A 17,553-nucleotide genomic window follows, 5' to 3' on the forward strand; every position below is an offset into this window, starting at 1 on the left:
CACTATGTTCAGACAGTGAGATGGGGCAAAGACACTTTCAGATCTTTACAGAATAGGAAAAACCTAAAGTCTGAGAATATTTCAAGGCTGTTGTCAGTCAGCAGCACCAGTAGTCTGCAAAAATATTGTTTTGCATGAAAAACAATGCATTGAAAACACTTTGTTGTGTCATTGCAAAAACTTCTTGGCCGCACAATTTATGATTAGTAGTTAGGGAAAAAACCCTGACCTTCTCTATCTGTTCGTCACTTTTGATTTCATATAGATGCTGCTCAATACAGACTATATAGTGAACATAACCAAGCATAAGTAAGTTAGGTACTGTGCTCAGCCAAGTTAGCTCTAGTACCCCCAGACCAGTGCCACTTATATCACATAACCAGCAAGAACCTAGAAATCCTATTTTATAAGGAGCAGACAGATAAATAAGCATTTTAACTAGGATTTTATTACGTATTTTGGCTCCAAATATTGTGTTGTGCTAATAAATATAATCTGTCAGCACAGATGGGGAAAAATAAGAAGTAACAGAAGCAGAAATATTTCCCAAATAGTTTCAGGCTAAAACTATCATTGAAGTTTTCCTTTGCCTTTCTGGTAACATAGACACATGAGCATTGTCCTGGGGCCTGAGACCAAGTAAATGAAGTTGATGGGAAACAAGACAGCAAGATTACAAAAACTTCACCGTGGACTGCTTTTTGCTACGCACTTTTTACAGACAGCACATCCAACTAGTCCATTTTCTCACCACAACATGGGTACTTAGCAATGCTACGGCATGAACAGCACCAGGGAACACAATTTGCCATTTAGCCACAAACTCCAGAGACAACTCTTGCCTTAGAGCTGCTGCCTCAGGAACTCCTCCAGTTCCTCCCTACCACTATGCCAGATCTCAACATAAATATGCTTGCAATTCACAAACACACAGTCATTTCATCTCAAAGGTATGGATCTCCATAAATACAGGTTTTTACAACATAGGTACTGTGAAGATAAATGTCATTGCTGGTGTCAAATTCAGTCTGGAGGGAATGGCCCAAGACATGGTGAAGAGAGAACAACTGCTTGACAGAAGTACCTGCCAAGTGGCAGAGAACTTTTCCCTTCTTGGCTTCAACCCTTGGCAATTGACAAGCACAAGAAACTGCTGGCATGCAGTTAAAACCTTCGCTGTCCCCTGGAAGCAGTTCGTGGGGCAGAAAAGTAAGTGGAGGCATGGGATGGGATGAGATGAGATAATTTTGTTGGGAATGAGATAGGCAGGCATCTGCATACACAAAAGAGGGTAGTCAGGGGTGGCCAGGAGCACGTCCAAGTTGTTTTGGTGAGAATGCTAAGGAAAGGAGGAGAACCTTACACCTGCCCACCTATGAGCTGGTTTAGCTGCCATGAGTGACTCCTCAGCAAACTGTATCAGGATATTCCTGTGTGAACTCACTCTCAGCTTCGTGCCATTTAGACCCAAAACACTTTTAGCCAGGCTACTCTGCCTTTTGCCAATCACACTTGTAAAAAGACACTTGTTTATTTATAAACAGAGGTAGATTATCAAGAAGGATTTGCAGTAATGACTATGTTTCTGAGCACTTCTAAATTTTTATTTTAGATCTCACAAAACACCTCTCTGCATAGTTTTAAGAAAATTCTGATTCTAAAATAAGCAGACAACAAACATGTGCCTTGCACAGCATTCTACCATTTTTATACTCAATCATAGGGGCAAGAATTCAAGAAGACCTGCACCAAATCACCAACCACCTCCTACCTTCCCCCTACTCTTTGGTGCTAGAACAAGTGCTTCCCTCACTCCTGGTGAAATCAATCTCATTCTTTGTCAAGATGCTGGGAATAAGAGGGATCAGTAAAAAGATAGCTGCTAGAAATGGCTTTGGGTCCTTTCAAAAAGATTTATGAGGTGGAGATTGGCCTCCTTAGCCCTATCACAAGTTGCTTCTTAATAAAGTTCAGCTCCTGCTCATATGTGCTTTGAATCTCTTAGTATTGAAACAGTTTTAAGGGGCAAGATAAACATCTACATACAAGGAGACAAGCAGTGAAAATTATGTGGACATGCATCTGGACTAATTTTTGTGCCACATGACAGAGCCAGCAGAGACTACTCAGCACCCAGTCATGAAAACCAGAGATCCCTTCAAGGGGCAGCTTTATTGACTGACAACTGTGGACTGGCCAATTCTATTTCATCAGCACATTATTCACTGTAAATGTATGAAAAATCCATCTGGTTTTATTTTTCTGTATGCACAAGATATGAAAGGAAACAAAAACCTGTCTAAGCAAAAAGCAAGAGCATGACAAGAATATTGTGATGGTAAGACCACATTCTCACAGCTCAAACATTCTCTGTTCCCTCTGCCTCACACAGATGTTTGCTAACACAATAGAAGGTCCCTCTCTCACATCAGATAAACCAAAACACCACTCCGTGATAGTACAAGACAACATAGTTGCTTGAATTGAGTAACAGCCAAGAATCTTTCATTCATCCTGGACTTAGTTACTTGTCTCAAACAATTAATTTTTAGGGTAATCAGCCTGTCGACGTGAAAAACACGGAAAGCAGTGTGGGTTTCTGAGCAGGGTTTTGGAAGAGGTGAAGATCTTTACACCCAAACTAACAAGTGAAAGACTGGACTCCTCAAACACAAAATCAGTATCAGTTGTACTTCTAGCAGGGAAAAAGAAAATAATGCAAAATAATGATGCAGGGTAGAACTGGTTTATAACTGAGGAGAATTTGACTTAGCCTGCATAAGCTACATAGACCACACACCATTGTACCAGCAAGCCTATGGGCATACACACAGTACCCACACCTCAGCAAGAAGTGCTGATGAAGATTATTTCAGCTAAAAGCATATGAGACATGATCAACTTATATGCAGAGCAAGCTGAGTATTAGTTATAGTCCATGCAAGACTGAGTAAACACAATTCAGAGAGTCCTTTTTGGGAGGGGGAAGAGAAAGACAAGAAAAAAACGTCTACTTGGCCACATTTTCCCTTTTCTTCTAAAATGGAATATTAATAAAAATGCATCTTTTAATATCTCCAAAATCCTTCCTAAACTAAACAATCCAACAGCTATGTGTAGTTTGTCATTACTAGATTTCTCTTTGTACATCCTTTTTAAAATATTGTGCAAGATTTGGCTGTTTGCTAATATGAGTAGAGTAGCTTTATCGCTGATACAAAAACCATTTCCTTACAGACACCAATAAGTTACACTGGCTTTTGGAATAGATTCAAAACTGCTCAGACCCTCTTCTTACTAGAAGCTGAATTACTTCTGCATACTCAGCTGAGAGAAGTCTGGGGATGGAGATGTTCTGGTGCTGAGAACATTTCCAGCCACAGATCATACTCTTCAGTGCAGACCAACTTTCACATTGCAGAACGGGCTGAGCGTTCAGGTGGTGTTCAAAACCCCTCAGGAGCACTGAACAAAGAACTGCCTCCCAGTACACAGAGGTTATATCATAAGGAATGAAGCTCTATGTACAAGGATATGGATATGTAACAAGTGAGTACATCCCCTTTTTATCTTACCAGGCAAACTCTATTTGCAGTTACCACTGAATTTTTGCTGTGATGTGAATGGGAAGTGGTTGTAAATAAAAAGGATTCTGCCTCAAAACTGGGGACCAAGCTGGAAACAGTTAGAAACAGGCATCATTCTAGTCATACACCACAAATATTTACTCCCTTATGTGAGCTGAGAGTGTGACACAAAACCTGTAATAGCTAGTGGTCCCCACAAAGAGAGTGCGACTTCCTGAACTAAAATACTAATTTAGAGTTTGACTTTTCTTCATGCCATGACTTCTCTGCTCTTTCTGGGAATTATGGAGATTTTAAAATATTACTAATGCTCACTAGCAGATGGTAGTAGCACTTTGTCAGAGCATTATTACATTTAAGTTAACACTTTGGAATTTTAATGCAATGGCTCCACAACTTACTTCTCAAACCCTCCCATAAAAGGGCCATTTCAAAGCTTACATCTACAACTGCTGCCATCCTCTGGCTTCCATCCATTTAAAGAAGTGGCCTTTGAAATAGCATTATTAAAAAATGATAAAATACTTTCATATCCAAAATGGTCAGGGGGAATTTGGGAAATGAACCGCAACAAGAAACGTCTGCTGTATTACTAAAGCAATGCCGACCACAAAATACATCTCCATGGCCCCTACTCCTGAACCTCTTTCAAAAAACCCAAATGCTGGTTACTTCTGAGGAGCAGACATTTGTTTACTCATTGCAGATGCCTGGAGGTGAGAGCATAAGAAGTTGGCACACACTTGTTGTGAAGGGAGGATTAGTCACAATGAAGGGATGAGGGCATAGGGGATGTTTCCAACAGTTCCAAAGCTCCAACACCAGAAATTTCAATGTTTTACTTGTTACTCCGAGTTAGTGGTACAAAATGATGCAAGGACCTTGTTTATAGAAAGTTAGCCCCTCTCTCCCTTTCATGTTGTCTATGGAAGTCTGTAAACCTAGTATTTTCTGAAAACACTCGTACTCCTTACTTGACACAACACAAAGAGCCAATTAATTCTAGCCTCAGGGACATTTGGCAGTCTTACAAAAAATGGGGGGGAAAAAATGCATCCCTTTAAAAAAATGCTAAAAAAATCTCCAACCCTACAATACTTTAACGAACAGACTTTTTTTCTTTTTTTTTTTTTTAATTACTAAATCCTGAGAAGATGATTTTCAGCAATAGCAGTTTCCAAATGTTATCGTTATCTACCTTTCCCTGAGGAGGTATTTACTTCACCATTCCATACATCATTCCCTGTTATTAGAGATCATTGTTCTCAAAGAGAAAAATATTCTAAAAAACTATTGTCCCAATTCTCAGTGTGTCTCATTTATAGGAAACACAAGCCACTGCCTGTTTGCTGCCTTGAATGGGGGTTGGACCAGGTTGATGTTGACAGAAAACCAGACCAAATGAGGACACATGCCACGAGACAAGAGTGAAAGGAGATCCACTCGCCACTCTGGAGCTTCACTGAAGAAAGGTGTAACTCTGAAAGCAGCTATGCAGCTATTTGAGATGAGGAGAAAGCTAGCACTCGCCCCCTCATTCCATGAAAGTCACGGCAGCCTGTGCATCCAGGAGCAGGCTGCATTATTTACCCTTTCCCTCCCTCCCTAAATTAGGTCACAAGTCGATGGAGCAGAAGCTGGGGCTGTGTGCACCTCTTCCTCCTACTCACCAGCCACAGCAGCTGAGTTTAAAAGGAGGCATAGGAGAGCAGCCTACAAAAGAACATGCTAAGATAGTGTCAAGGCACAGGAAGGTACACTCAGAGTTACCCTGGGAGGAGTGGAGTGGAAGCTGACACCTCAGGACTCATAGTCTGCACCTGTGTATACAATGGTATGAGACAATACAAAGGTAAACTGGATGTTACTTCTCTGCCAAGTAACCAGGTACAATTATTGGCTGGAAAAAACCCCAAAAATTAAGATCTATCACATAAATCAAATGCTTTATGGTAAAACTATAGAGGCTAGACAGAGAGAAACAATCCTATTTTCTAATCTGTAATTTAATTTCTTTAAAACTTAATATTATCTTCCAGCTATATTGTTCTCAAAGCACCATTTGCATTATATTATTAAGCTTTTCAGTAATATTTGTGTCATTCCAGTCCCTTGTTCCTCTGGATTTCCCAACTTTTCTCATATGCTTAGACATATACCTCCCCTGTCCCACACATAAAGCCCAGTCTCCAAACCCCAAAACATTTCCTGCTATTCCCTGGAGGTATCCTGCACTGCCCATCCCTCATGCTAACCCCTCCAAATGCTTCCTGCACCCCTCCACCACCCAGCCAACTCCCACCACTGCTGAACACAACCCTCCAATCCCTTTCCAAATCTCCCACACAGAAGGCATCACCAGAACATTTCCCACCACTGTCCTGCTCCTAGAGCAGTACTGTGTCAGAGAACAGGGGTTTTTCCTGCCCACTGCCTTCAGCCATTTATTTAACACAGGCCCTATACTCTTTGCAACACTGTCAAAAATGGGTGAACTTTTTCAAGAAAATGAGTATGTATCTCATGTATCAAATTTCTCATGTATCTCCAGGATGCAAACCAATTCCAGAACAGGAGAGCTACTTTGTGGAGCTGGATAATAATTTCTCTAGATTCTTTCAATAGTATTTCCACAGCAATACAAAAGCTTCATGGGACTACCAAAGGAGGCTGCAGATAGTCTCAGAATCACTGACTATATTTATATATCTCTTTTAAACAAAGTAGGGAGATGTTCAACATATAGTGTTCCACTTTCCAAAAAAAGGGGTTTTCTTCCTATCTAATCTTCCAAAACTGTACTGTGAAATATTTGTCTGAGTGAGACAGGGAGTGAGAGTAGGCATGGGCATTACTTTCTGTACTAGGTAAACCCAGAGAGTAGCATGGTGGCAGCTGATGAGATAATGATTGCTTCTATTTGGCCAATTTAATCAATCTTACTGGCAATAACATATTGTAGGTAATAACTACAAACACATTGCTGCCAATGTCAGCTTTCTTGTCAGCTCTTTCACCTCACAGCCCCAGATCAGGAACTTTTGATATCAGCCATGCAACATCTGCCCTGACAGGACACCTCTGTAAACATTTCCACCTGCTTTCATCCCTTTGTACCCAAAGTGATCATTCACAAACATCAACGAGTGAATCTGCCTCTCAAAAGACACAGTCTCCAGGTGTACAAACTGAGCTGCAGAGAGATCCAAGCCCTCTCTCTCACTTCAGCTTCAAATCTCCTGACAGCCAACTTCTTGTTTCATATTTGTACAGCTTCCAGCACAGTGGGGGGGCCATTTCACCACTTGTATTCACGTTATGGCTTCCTGCCTGCAAGCAAAAAGCCTCCCAAATCTTCATGCTGTTACCTAGGGTGGAAACTAATGCCATCCCAAATTAAAGAAAAATCCAGTCAAGTATTTTCAATAAGCATAGTCCTTCTGATTAATGAAAAAGCGTGTACTTACAAATGATATATGCATACATTAATACATACCCCAGTGCCTGCTATCAGCAAGCATGGAGCTAGAATAGCTCCAGAAGAGTAAATTTTTAAAGATATTTATAGCAAATGCATTAGTGCTTCAGCATATTCATTCACAAAGAGGAAAGCCCAAGGAAGACTACCTTTAAGAATTATAACCAACTTTTTGATGTGTATTTGACCTCAAAAGATGTCAAGTAAGTGGAATTTCAGAGAAATTTCCAGAGAAAAAAAACAGTTTCATTCAAATAACAGAAATCTGTATTATGGTGTGTTGAACATTTTCCTTACTGGACATTAAAAGCAGATATTTAAGAGCAGAGAACACAGCGAGCATCACAACTTCTTGCCATGAGCCTGGAATATGAGAGAGAAAGAAGCTTACAGAAACAGTGAAAGAGAGCAATTAATGTACTTTAATAAGACCAAAAATAACTATCACTTTCACTTGCATTTAACAATGCAAGTCCACACTGTGCCCTGGCATGACTCTACAGTGGCTTCACTGAGCAAGAACTGTGTCTTTTCTACTGCCTTCTTCCCTTTGACAACCCTCTAGTACATGAAATGGCTTTAAAATGCTTCTCAAACGTTTAAGTTGAACACTATAAGGACTGCAAGAAGGCAAAGAATAAACAAAAAGAAACATCATTGCTTAGCAATGTAAAGATACCCCCACTGTGTGCTTTCAGCCCAGCCAGACGAGTTTTAATACCGACTGTAATCAGTGAGATAACTCTGCAGTGGAGTCTTGGCACCTGAGAAATACAACTGACACCTCCAGAACATCCCACAGGCTCAGGAGCCTGAGCCTGACTGACATGAGTTCCTGCATGCTTTAAAAGCAAAACAAGTCTGTCCTCAGGTTTGGGTCCCAAACACAGATCTGCAGTTGGCATCCCAAGGCAGGGAAGCCCACCCTGCGCAAAGTTACATTTCTCTATTTTGAAATGCTTTTGCAAAATTGATATATCTGTGTATACGTTAAAATTTGGCACAATGCAAGCCTGGCATTCAGGCCTGCTGTTCTGCCATCCTCTGCTCTCTGCAGAGCTCTCATCTGGAGCTCCTTTCCACGGCACTGGAGCGGTGCTATTTGATTTTGATTTATCACAAGTGAATTATTATAATGAAATCACCAACTCGATTTAAGCCTCTGAGAAAGATATGGCTGGACTAACAAAAAATTGTTCTGCAAAACAAGCAATTATTGTTAGGTTCACTGGATATTGGCCTTCGCAATCCAACTGATTACAGAAAGTTAATGTTTTAAAAAGCAATGAACAAAAAAGGTATTAAATCCTTTAAATCTGCATGAAAGGCTCCAAGAGGAATTTTACAGTTATTTTCACTGCATATTTTATTAGATATGTGATATTTTATTCATGGGTAAAGCAAATATAACAATTAGGAATAATTAGCATTTCAGCACAGAGAGTTATCTAATACATTAAAATACACATATAACTCCTCATTTAAATTCTTATCCTGACATTTTTTTCCCTTTCTGGTTCAGGACTTTCCATTGAGCATAGCATTTACAGGAACATTACACAGCTCCCAAAGAAATAGAAATAGACAGAACTAGTGACTTTTGCCTTTGATATCTTATTTTCTTCCCCTCCTTCCATTTTTACTCATTTTCTTTTTCAATTTCCTCTTGGGTACAGAGCTTGTCACATAAACCCAGCAGAACTTTCAAGAAACTTTTTCCCTTTCATCTTTTCTTTTCTACCCTACTCCCCCATCATTCCACAACTAATGTGTATAATGGAAATCTACTTTACATCTAACCTTGCTCTTACAAATCCATCAGTTTACAGTTGACTAAAACTAGAGTAATAGTCCCTGTACCTCCTCTTCCACCATAACTTTAGCGCCTCACAGAAATTCTGTAGTTACTCTATTACCCTTTCTCATTAAGAGTAACTCTTTATGAGTGCTTCTCTTTTTTTTTTTTTTTAATGCAGCACTTACAGCTCTCAGAATATCCCTGCCTTGAGCTATTGTGGTGAGTTCCAGACCAAAGCAGGAAGAAGTCTCTCCAGCTGAAGTGCACTCTGCGGTACAATAGAGAACACAAAATACCTCCTTCTCTGAATTAAGTATATTATCACTGAAACTAGGACATAAATTCTGAACCTTACAAAATTACAGCACTGCACAACATCAAACGTGCTCCCTTGCCAGATTTCAGAACTGTCATCCAAACACCAGCACATTTCACTCACTAACCTTCAATTTCAGCCTGTGTCCTCCCTGTTAGAGAGATCACTTACGACTCTCCAAGTCACACAAGCCTTTATTAATTATAGTGGTTGCAGGCACAGGAGAATCTTTCCCTTACTCCGTCAGTTCTCACAACTGCTTCCCAACAACAACCAGAAACCAAAGCCTGACACTTGTATAGAGGAATAGCAGAGGAAACTGCCCTGATAGTGTTCCTGGGAAATCAGAAAGGTACAGCAAGAAAGACACATTTTCCTCACTCACTCTTCCTTCCATTTCAGTCTAGATGTTTAAATTACTATGACCATAACACACAATTATATTCTGCCTCTGTAGTGGCTGACAACAGCACTTCCTCTTCCCCACGTGCCACATTAAATGCACAAGCCAGCTAAAAGCTGTGCCCAGAAGGCTTTGCCTTCCTTACCTGATGTTGAGGATGGATTAACCAGCACTCCACCAAACTGATTCAACATGCATTTAGCACCCATCCCATGCCACATGTCACACTGCAGCCCCTCAGTATTGCACCTTTTCCAATACAGTCTGCCAGCCTAGATGAGCCAAAGCAATGACATTTTGGTAACTACTGCAACATAGTTCATTTTGGTAACTACTGCAAGCAACAGGACAGCAACTACATCCTCATGGACACAATACATGGTGCAGGAGGATAATGTAGCGCCAGAGGAGGAGAGGAAGTGCATCTGTGTGCAGGAAGCCCTGCAGGAAGCCAGTGGCTACACGGCAAGCCTGGGGTACAAAACACATCCAAGAAACATGAGCTGTGATGAGCAGCTCCCAGCACTCTGTCAGGCTGCCTGCCTGTCGTGCTTTGCTCTTGGGCTGTGACAGTCACACTTGTCTCTTGGCACTTCTAGGTAGCACAAACTGGATCTGGGGCTCTCATGGATGGGTGTGAGCCCGAGCAGAGCCAGGAACTGGACTGTAAGGTTCTCATAGGATGCACAGGTAGGGAGCTGCTTTGACACACAAGCCAACCCTGAATCTCAAATAAAGGTTTGCTTCAAAATTTCACCAGCTTAGTTAACAACTGATTCCTTCTGGAATTCAAAACTAACTGAATAAAGAAAGAAAGTGACAACTGAATTTGCAGATGCAGAAAGGTATCTTCATTTACTTCATTACTAATGTATCACCTGAAATCAACCTTTGGCACATACTAAGTGTCATAACATATGTGCAAAACATGCTCTCAAAGTTTGATCATTTTCTTATAATTGCTCAAAATAGTAGAATACTATTTCCTTTTCTTATGGGTCACTTGAAAGTCCAAATACCAATGGTAATTATCTGTGCCTAGTAAGTTTTTAAACACTGAATATATAAACAAAAATATGTTTGGAGTTTGTGTAGACGGAAAGAGTGTTACCATGTTCTCATATATAAACCAGGAAATTAAGAAAATGCATTAGAAACTGATAGCCAAATAGAACTACTTTTTCACATAAACTGTTTTTAAAACCATTTTTTTACTGTGCTGAAAAAAAAATCAAGCAGTGGAGTAGCAGTAACAAAGAGTGAAAATACAAACCTCAACTCAAAAGGCAAAAGCCTCCAATAAATTTCAGCCAAAACCAGGCTGTCATGGCAGATTATAGATAGCTATATATCAAATGGAAGAAAATGATGTAAGTTCAAGTCTATATCTAGGGAGTAACCTAATGGCTTACAGAAGCCATCTCTTGCCAATACCACTTGCTTTCCAGGGCCAGGGAGTGGAAGAGAACCATACTTAATGCCTTTGTTCATTAAGTTAAATGAACCTTAGTTGGTAGGTTTATGTAGTCACAGTCTTGAAAGATTTTTCTCCAGTGTGTTTTTTCAAAGATGGCATTGTGAGAACAAAGGCTCAGTGCATCCATAAGTAGTCATGTGAAAGCACAGAGCAGCAGCAGTGATTGCCATGTCAGACATTTGTCAGGGCACCACTTGAAAACGGATGGCTGATTTTTTTTCTTTTTTTCTTTTTTTTTTACTCTGCCTTTATCAAGGACAAAGAACCTGATGTAACACTAGGAGTTATTTAAGAACATGAGAAGGAGCTGCCTGCTGCAGTCAGCAATCCACTAGCTCAGTTTAAAATCTTCTGAAGTCAACTTAGCCACTCACCTGGATTATGACAAACTCTGGATCAGGCCCTGATGACGACTAAGAAACACTCCAGAAAGCAGTGACACCTAATGGCAAACTTGCCTTTAGATGATGGCAAACCCTAATCTATGGCATGCAAAGTCATCCCTCTTCAGCTACAGAGTAAATAACACACATCACAGGGCCTGAAGCACTGCCACAAATCCAAGCACCTGGGAAAGTGTTTCAGAAATAAGGCACCCAGAAGCAGAGGGTTTGTCACGCAGGCTGAGCATTTAAGTAGAACACAGTTACTAATAGAGCTCCTGGCTGCTCAGCCCCAGCACGCTGGGTTCCAGGTCCTCACTAAGAGGTGTATTTAAAATAAGCAAGTAACCTTCCCACATCCTAGAGCAGGGACAACAGGGACCTGAGTGCCCCCCTGCAGACCCTACAGGCACACAGAGATTTATTTGCTTTTAATAAATCTGTTTTGCTCGCTTCTCTTGTGCTTTGCAAATGTATGTGAGAGTACTGTAATGAACAGTTAGTGGCGTACACTACATACCTCCTAATGAGGCTTCACCAATAGCACAGCAAATTAAATTCCTATTACCAATTCACAACACAACCCCAGCTGCACTGTAGCACATCAGCTTACAAGAAGAAATGAGACAGGCATCCCACCAAACAACAAGAATCCCTTTCCTTTACACAGAAAAAAATTACATTTTAGTCACCACCAACATCAAGAGAAGAAACAAGCAATGGACCCCATGCTGAAATTGCCTTGATATTATTAACCATGGAACAGCAGAGCTTAAAGGTGTGAGCCAAAACTCAGGACCCAGCAATGCTGGGAACTTGTCCAACAAAAGGAATGCAGCAATGCTGGCCTACAAAGCTGAGAGGAGTAAGGTAAGGGCAGAACTGATTCTTTTTCTCAGGAAGAAAAAACAGTATCTATAAATATATTAAAACCAGATGTAAAATTATATGTAGAAGCATTTATAATGCACAACTATATCTATTTATGAAATTTCCCTTTATGAAATTTCCATTAAAAACAAAAAAAACACGGCTAGTACACAGTTGACTGTGTCTGATTAAAGTTACTGATAAACATAAAAACCAACTTGAGGTAATCAGGGAGGTTGAACTAGATCAGCCTTCAAAAATACTGTAGAGTACTTTTTCAGCAAAACTTTTGTATACCACACAATGTGCCTGCTGTCCTAGGTGATTCTGCAGCACCTAATTCACATATATCTGCCTATGTGTTTCTGTAAGCACAAGAGGAAATCCATAAGCATGAACAGATGTATTACTACGTATTTATCAAGGGAAAATAAGGAGCACAAAGTACAAAGTATAAAAGCACGAGACTACCAGCAGTAGAAGATACAAAGCATACGCAAATTGTGAGGTTGACAAGGAACGCCACCTAATCCCTGCTTAATTAAAACACTGTTCTAAACTCCTGTTTAGGGAGTAGGGAGTGTGGGACGACTGATGTATGAAGGAAATATCAGGCAGCGTGGCTAATCTCAAAGACTTGGGAGCTTTCGAGCTACATAAATCAGAGCGACTTTTTGAATAGCCTCATAAAACACGGGATCATTACCATTCCACTCACGACTTTCAGATTCTTCCTACAGCATACAGATCATTAGGAAACTTCTAAGCAATCAAGTAATGCGGGACTGATGAAATTACTCAATCAATGCATGGGCTGAGAGAAGCAGCATAATACAGGATTGCACAGTTTTGACATGGTAACCCTGCCCCTTTCTTTTTTATATAAGGGTAAGGAAAATTATAGTGGAGTCGATTCATTTCACCATTTTCACAAGAGTGCTTAATGTAGTCTTTCTGAACTGCCAGTTCCTATTTATAATAGCAGGGCAGCAGAAACGTACAGGCTATAAGCAGCTCCACCAATGTTTAAAATATGACACAGGAAAACATTTCTTTTTAAATGTGCACAAGTACATATGCACAGACCTTCTCTAGAGATCAAAACCAGAACCTGTACACGGAAGACAGGAATATGAAAAGGCATTATCATAGATACCAGTCACTGTATCCCTCCCACTGACATCACCAAGTCGTTAATGTCTACTCATTAAATTGTAACATTTTTTGGCATTGTCTAAGAGAGGACTGATAAAATACTTTGAGACAGAAAGCATCCTTTTACAGGAAACACGTAAAATAAAATATAGGCAAGCAAGAGAGTTTGTGCATTATATTGAAAAAAATATGTACTATTAGGAAAAGGGTATGCACAGGTAACATGTTAATTCTTATGACCATCTGCCCCTCTCAAGCATGGGGAAATATTTTCCACTTGAATATCTTAGCACTGCAGAACGAAAAAAAGATAATGCATTTATTCTGTCTGTTGCCTAAGGCATTAGAACTACCTCTGGTAGTATTTCCTTTCCCTTGAACTGAGTATTTTGGTTTTTTCTTTGGCTTTGTGAGTTCTTCTGTAGCTAATTTCTTCATAGGGTAGCCTGCTACTGCCTCTTCTCACTCATTTTAATAAATACAGTTTATTATTTATGCCTAAATATTTTATGCATAAATTTATTTTATACAAGTGGAAGAAAGCAAAAAGGGGTCAGAAGATCAGGTCACAAAATACAGTGGTGTTACTTGGGGCTAAATTTTCATCTGTGAGCTGTACAACTTGGAATATTTAGCTGTGTATTCATTTACTGTTAGTTCTGATTTCAGGTAATTTACTTTCAGAGTATTCATTCTAGTAAATGCAAAGCTCTGTCTACGAGTTATATAGTTTGTCATTTTCATGGCAGCATAAACCAGTCTATAAAAAGAGCTAATCCCCTTGTCAACTGTACTAATTGTCTCTCAAGACAAACTGTGTGAGAAGCAATTGCTTTGGTTCTGCTAGTTTGGGTCGTTGGGGTTTTTCTTTCAGTGAGGATTCACTGTGTTGATGTGATCACTAACAGCGTTATTGAAAAAAATAATTAAAATGTGTTGCATTTATCACATAAAACAAATAAATCAAATAAATTTTCATTAACATGAGGGGAGAAAAGCTATCGTCTCCCCTGACGGCAGTGCAAAGGCACACGGCTTGCCCAGCAGCGCTGCTCTAGCCAGGAGGATGGGCGACAGTGGATTGCAAAGGAGCTCCTCATATGCTGCACAGTCAAAATTTCCCCCCAAATCCTAGGATGTAACCGTTTGTTACAAGCTCTTAGGAAAGAAACCCTAAGACGTAACTGTCTCCTAGTGTCGCTTTAAGAGTCTGCAACTGGGAAGAATTTAAAAAGTCCTTCTCCCTTTAAAAGGAGGGCATAGAGCGCTACCTCCCCGTGCGGTATTTGCCGCTCCAGTCTCAGACAGCCAAAAGGACTGACCCCTGTAAAGTTGCGGTACCTAAGGGGAGAGGTGGCTCCTGGGCTCGGGGACAGCAGCACGGAGGGCTGGCGCACCGCTGCCCCAAATTCGGTCCCGCAGGAAAGCTCCTGTCGGCCGCGCTTTCCAAGCGCTCTCCCCGCTTCCCCTTTCACAGAAACCCGCTACGGATCCCCACGACAACCACCGGCAGACATATTTATAAAGCCGACCCCGAGGAGAGCGGCAGCTGCCCCACAGCCGGGGCCGGCGCCGCCCCAGGAACCTCCCCAAACCCCCGGCGGGACCGTGCCCCGAAATGCACCTTCCCCGGGGCAGCGCGGCGCCGGCCGCCCGCCCCCGCTCCGCCTGCGTGCGGTGCCTGCAGATGGGCGAGCGGCCGCGGGGGAAGCGCCCTCCTCTCCCCATCTCCGCTCCTCTCCCTCCCCGCGCATCCCCGGCCGGCGCAGGGGGGCCACCCGCTCTCGCCGGTCGCGGGAACCGAGCGCCGCTCGGCAGCGGGGCTCGGCGCATCCCCGCCGAGAGGGAGGGCAGCCGTGCCGGAGATGGCTCGGGATAGCGGGGAGCGAGGGGCCGCGGGCAGTGCGGGCAGTGCGGGCAGCGCCGTGCACCGGCATCAACCCGAGCTGCCCCCTGCCCCCGGGGCGGAGGGGAGGCCGCTGCCCTTGCCGGGAGCGGCGGCTCCGGGAGGCGCAGACGGGGCCGGCGGGGTGGCGGCCGGGAAGGGGGTGCCGGCCGGAGCCCCCCGCCCCCGCGGCCGCCCGCGGCAGGGGAAGCGCTCACGTTGCCAAACCACCTGTTCCGCCGCGGGAGAGGAAGGCGGGGAGGGGGGTGTGAAAGAAGGAAAAGTGTGGGGGGTGGGGGCCTTGCGTGGCTGTCACCCTGGTGTGAGGAACAGGGGGAGGCGAGGGGTGTCCCCGGCCGAGGGCGAGCCGGGGCAGGCGGAAAGCAGGCTGGAGCTGAGGGGCGGCGGGAGGAACCAGGGAAGTGCCCGAGCCCTGGGTGCCCCCATCATCAGCCTCATCAAAACCTCAAGGTCTAAAGCACGCACATACCCCGCCGCCAAGAAACCTTTGCACAGCGCGGTAGGGGAAAAAGAGGACGCCTGAGGTCCTGGTGGAAACCAATTATAAGAGAGGACTAGACAACCAAAAAAAAAGCAAGCGAGCAAGCGATAAAAGACAGTGGGGGCTACGGGGGGAGGGGGAAAAGCCTTCCAAAAGAGGGAAGGTTGCAAAAGAGAGCTGGAAAAGTGTCCAGCAGCACCGGCAGGCGCAGCACCCCCTTACCGATATGAATGATTGAATCTGCAATCGCCGCTTTCCAGGTTCGAGTCCAACAGACGGACACGACCAGGATGAGGGAGAAAACTTCCATCTCCTCCGGAGGTCCAGGCTTTATAACAACAGATCTCTTCGCCAAACGGTGCTGCCGCGGCGGACAGCGCAGCGCAGGAAGCCCAAGAGTTTGAGGTGCAGCCGGAGGAGCGTGTAAATCCCGATGGCTGGCGCAGAGCCGCGGCTGGTCAGGGAGCGAGCCCGGGGCTCCGAGCGCTCCTCTCCTCGGCGAAACCCCGCGTCACTTCGCGGGGCTCCTGGGCAGCACCAGAATTGCTGGGAGCGCCGGCAGCAAATCCATCCAGCCCGGGCGCCGCCGCGGGCAGCAGACGCCTCTGCTGGTCAGACAATCCCCATCCTTCCGCCGGGTCCAGGGATCCGCTCGGTCCCGCTGCTGCACAGCAACTTCCAACCCACACCACGCACACGCTCACACACACAGACACGCAGGCACACACACGAGCAGACACGCACACGAGAGCAGACACCCACAAACCCTCTTGGCCAGAGAAGCCCCAGGAGCCCGCAGCAAATAGCTCGCCTTCAGCGAGGTGGGAGGAGCGGGCGACCGAGGGAGCAGGCGATCCCGCTCCCAGCAGCCAGATTCCTGCAGGAAAAGCCCCCCCGGAGGCCAAAAAACAAAGTGAACTTCAAGGTAATGCAGATAGTAATGCAGAGATTTCCCCCCACCCTTCGCTCGGAAAAATCGCTTCCCACAACTGGAGGAAAAAAAAAATAAATCTGCCAATGGAGCCCAGCGTGCTGTCTCTGTCGCGCAAGGTGGTGGTTGGACAGGGCAGAAGCGAGAGGAGGAGTACCCGGAGCGAGGCAGAGGAAAGCAGATGATGGTCTGCAGGTTGCTTTTGGATCTTGCTTTGCTGGTGGGATGCAGAGAGAGCTGGCAGCTCCAGCACCAGCCAGCACGTTGCCTAGAAATGGATCACCTAGGAGAAGGAGAGAGAGCGAGAGATAAGTGCTATCAGCCAGAGAGGGAGAAACAGAGAGAGCGAGCGAGCGAGAGCGCTTCTCTCTAATAACCACCTCCTCCCCCTATCTGCAATACAAGGGAGAAACAATATAGAACCCTCGTCTCCCTTGAAATCTTCAGCTGGGACTAAGGAGCAGACATAGGCGAGAGTGCATACAGCCTAAAAATACACTGGGGGAGGGGGGAGAGAAAATCTTTTTGAAGTGTTATGCTCAGTTTAAAACAATTTAAAAAAAAAAAAACACCCCATTTTTTTAACCTTGTAACTCCACTGTGGGGATCAAGTTCAAAGCTAGACGGGCACTTCTGCTTCTCAGTCTTTGACAACTGAGTCAGGGACATTACTTGAAGGGGAAAAGGAGAAAAAAAAATCAGGGACACCTGGCCTCTAGGGGAAAATGAAGACCTAAAAATCTATTAATATTACTTTAATTATCTATG

At 43.6% G+C, this 17,553-nt stretch overlaps 1 protein-coding gene across 2 annotated transcripts in view; it reads right to left on the reverse strand.

The window, feature by feature from the left end:
• GRID2 (glutamate ionotropic receptor delta type subunit 2) overlaps nucleotides 1–16,164 on the reverse strand; it is a gene marked incomplete at its 5' end in the record, with an annotated part of 671,475 nt that extends 655,311 nt beyond the window's left edge. For both annotated transcript variants that reach the window (XM_084203835.1, XM_084203834.1), the window contains one exon: nucleotides 16,077–16,164. In XM_084203835.1, coding sequence (XP_084059961.1) covers nucleotides 16,077–16,164 — 88 coding nt within the window. The remainder of the gene's footprint in view (nucleotides 1–16,076) is intronic.
• Between the last annotated feature and the right edge of the window lie 1,389 nt (nucleotides 16,165–17,553).

This window comes from Fringilla coelebs (assembly GCF_963513975.1).
Source record: "Fringilla coelebs genome assembly, chromosome: 4".
Taxonomy (NCBI): domain Eukaryota; kingdom Metazoa; phylum Chordata; class Aves; order Passeriformes; family Fringillidae; genus Fringilla; species Fringilla coelebs.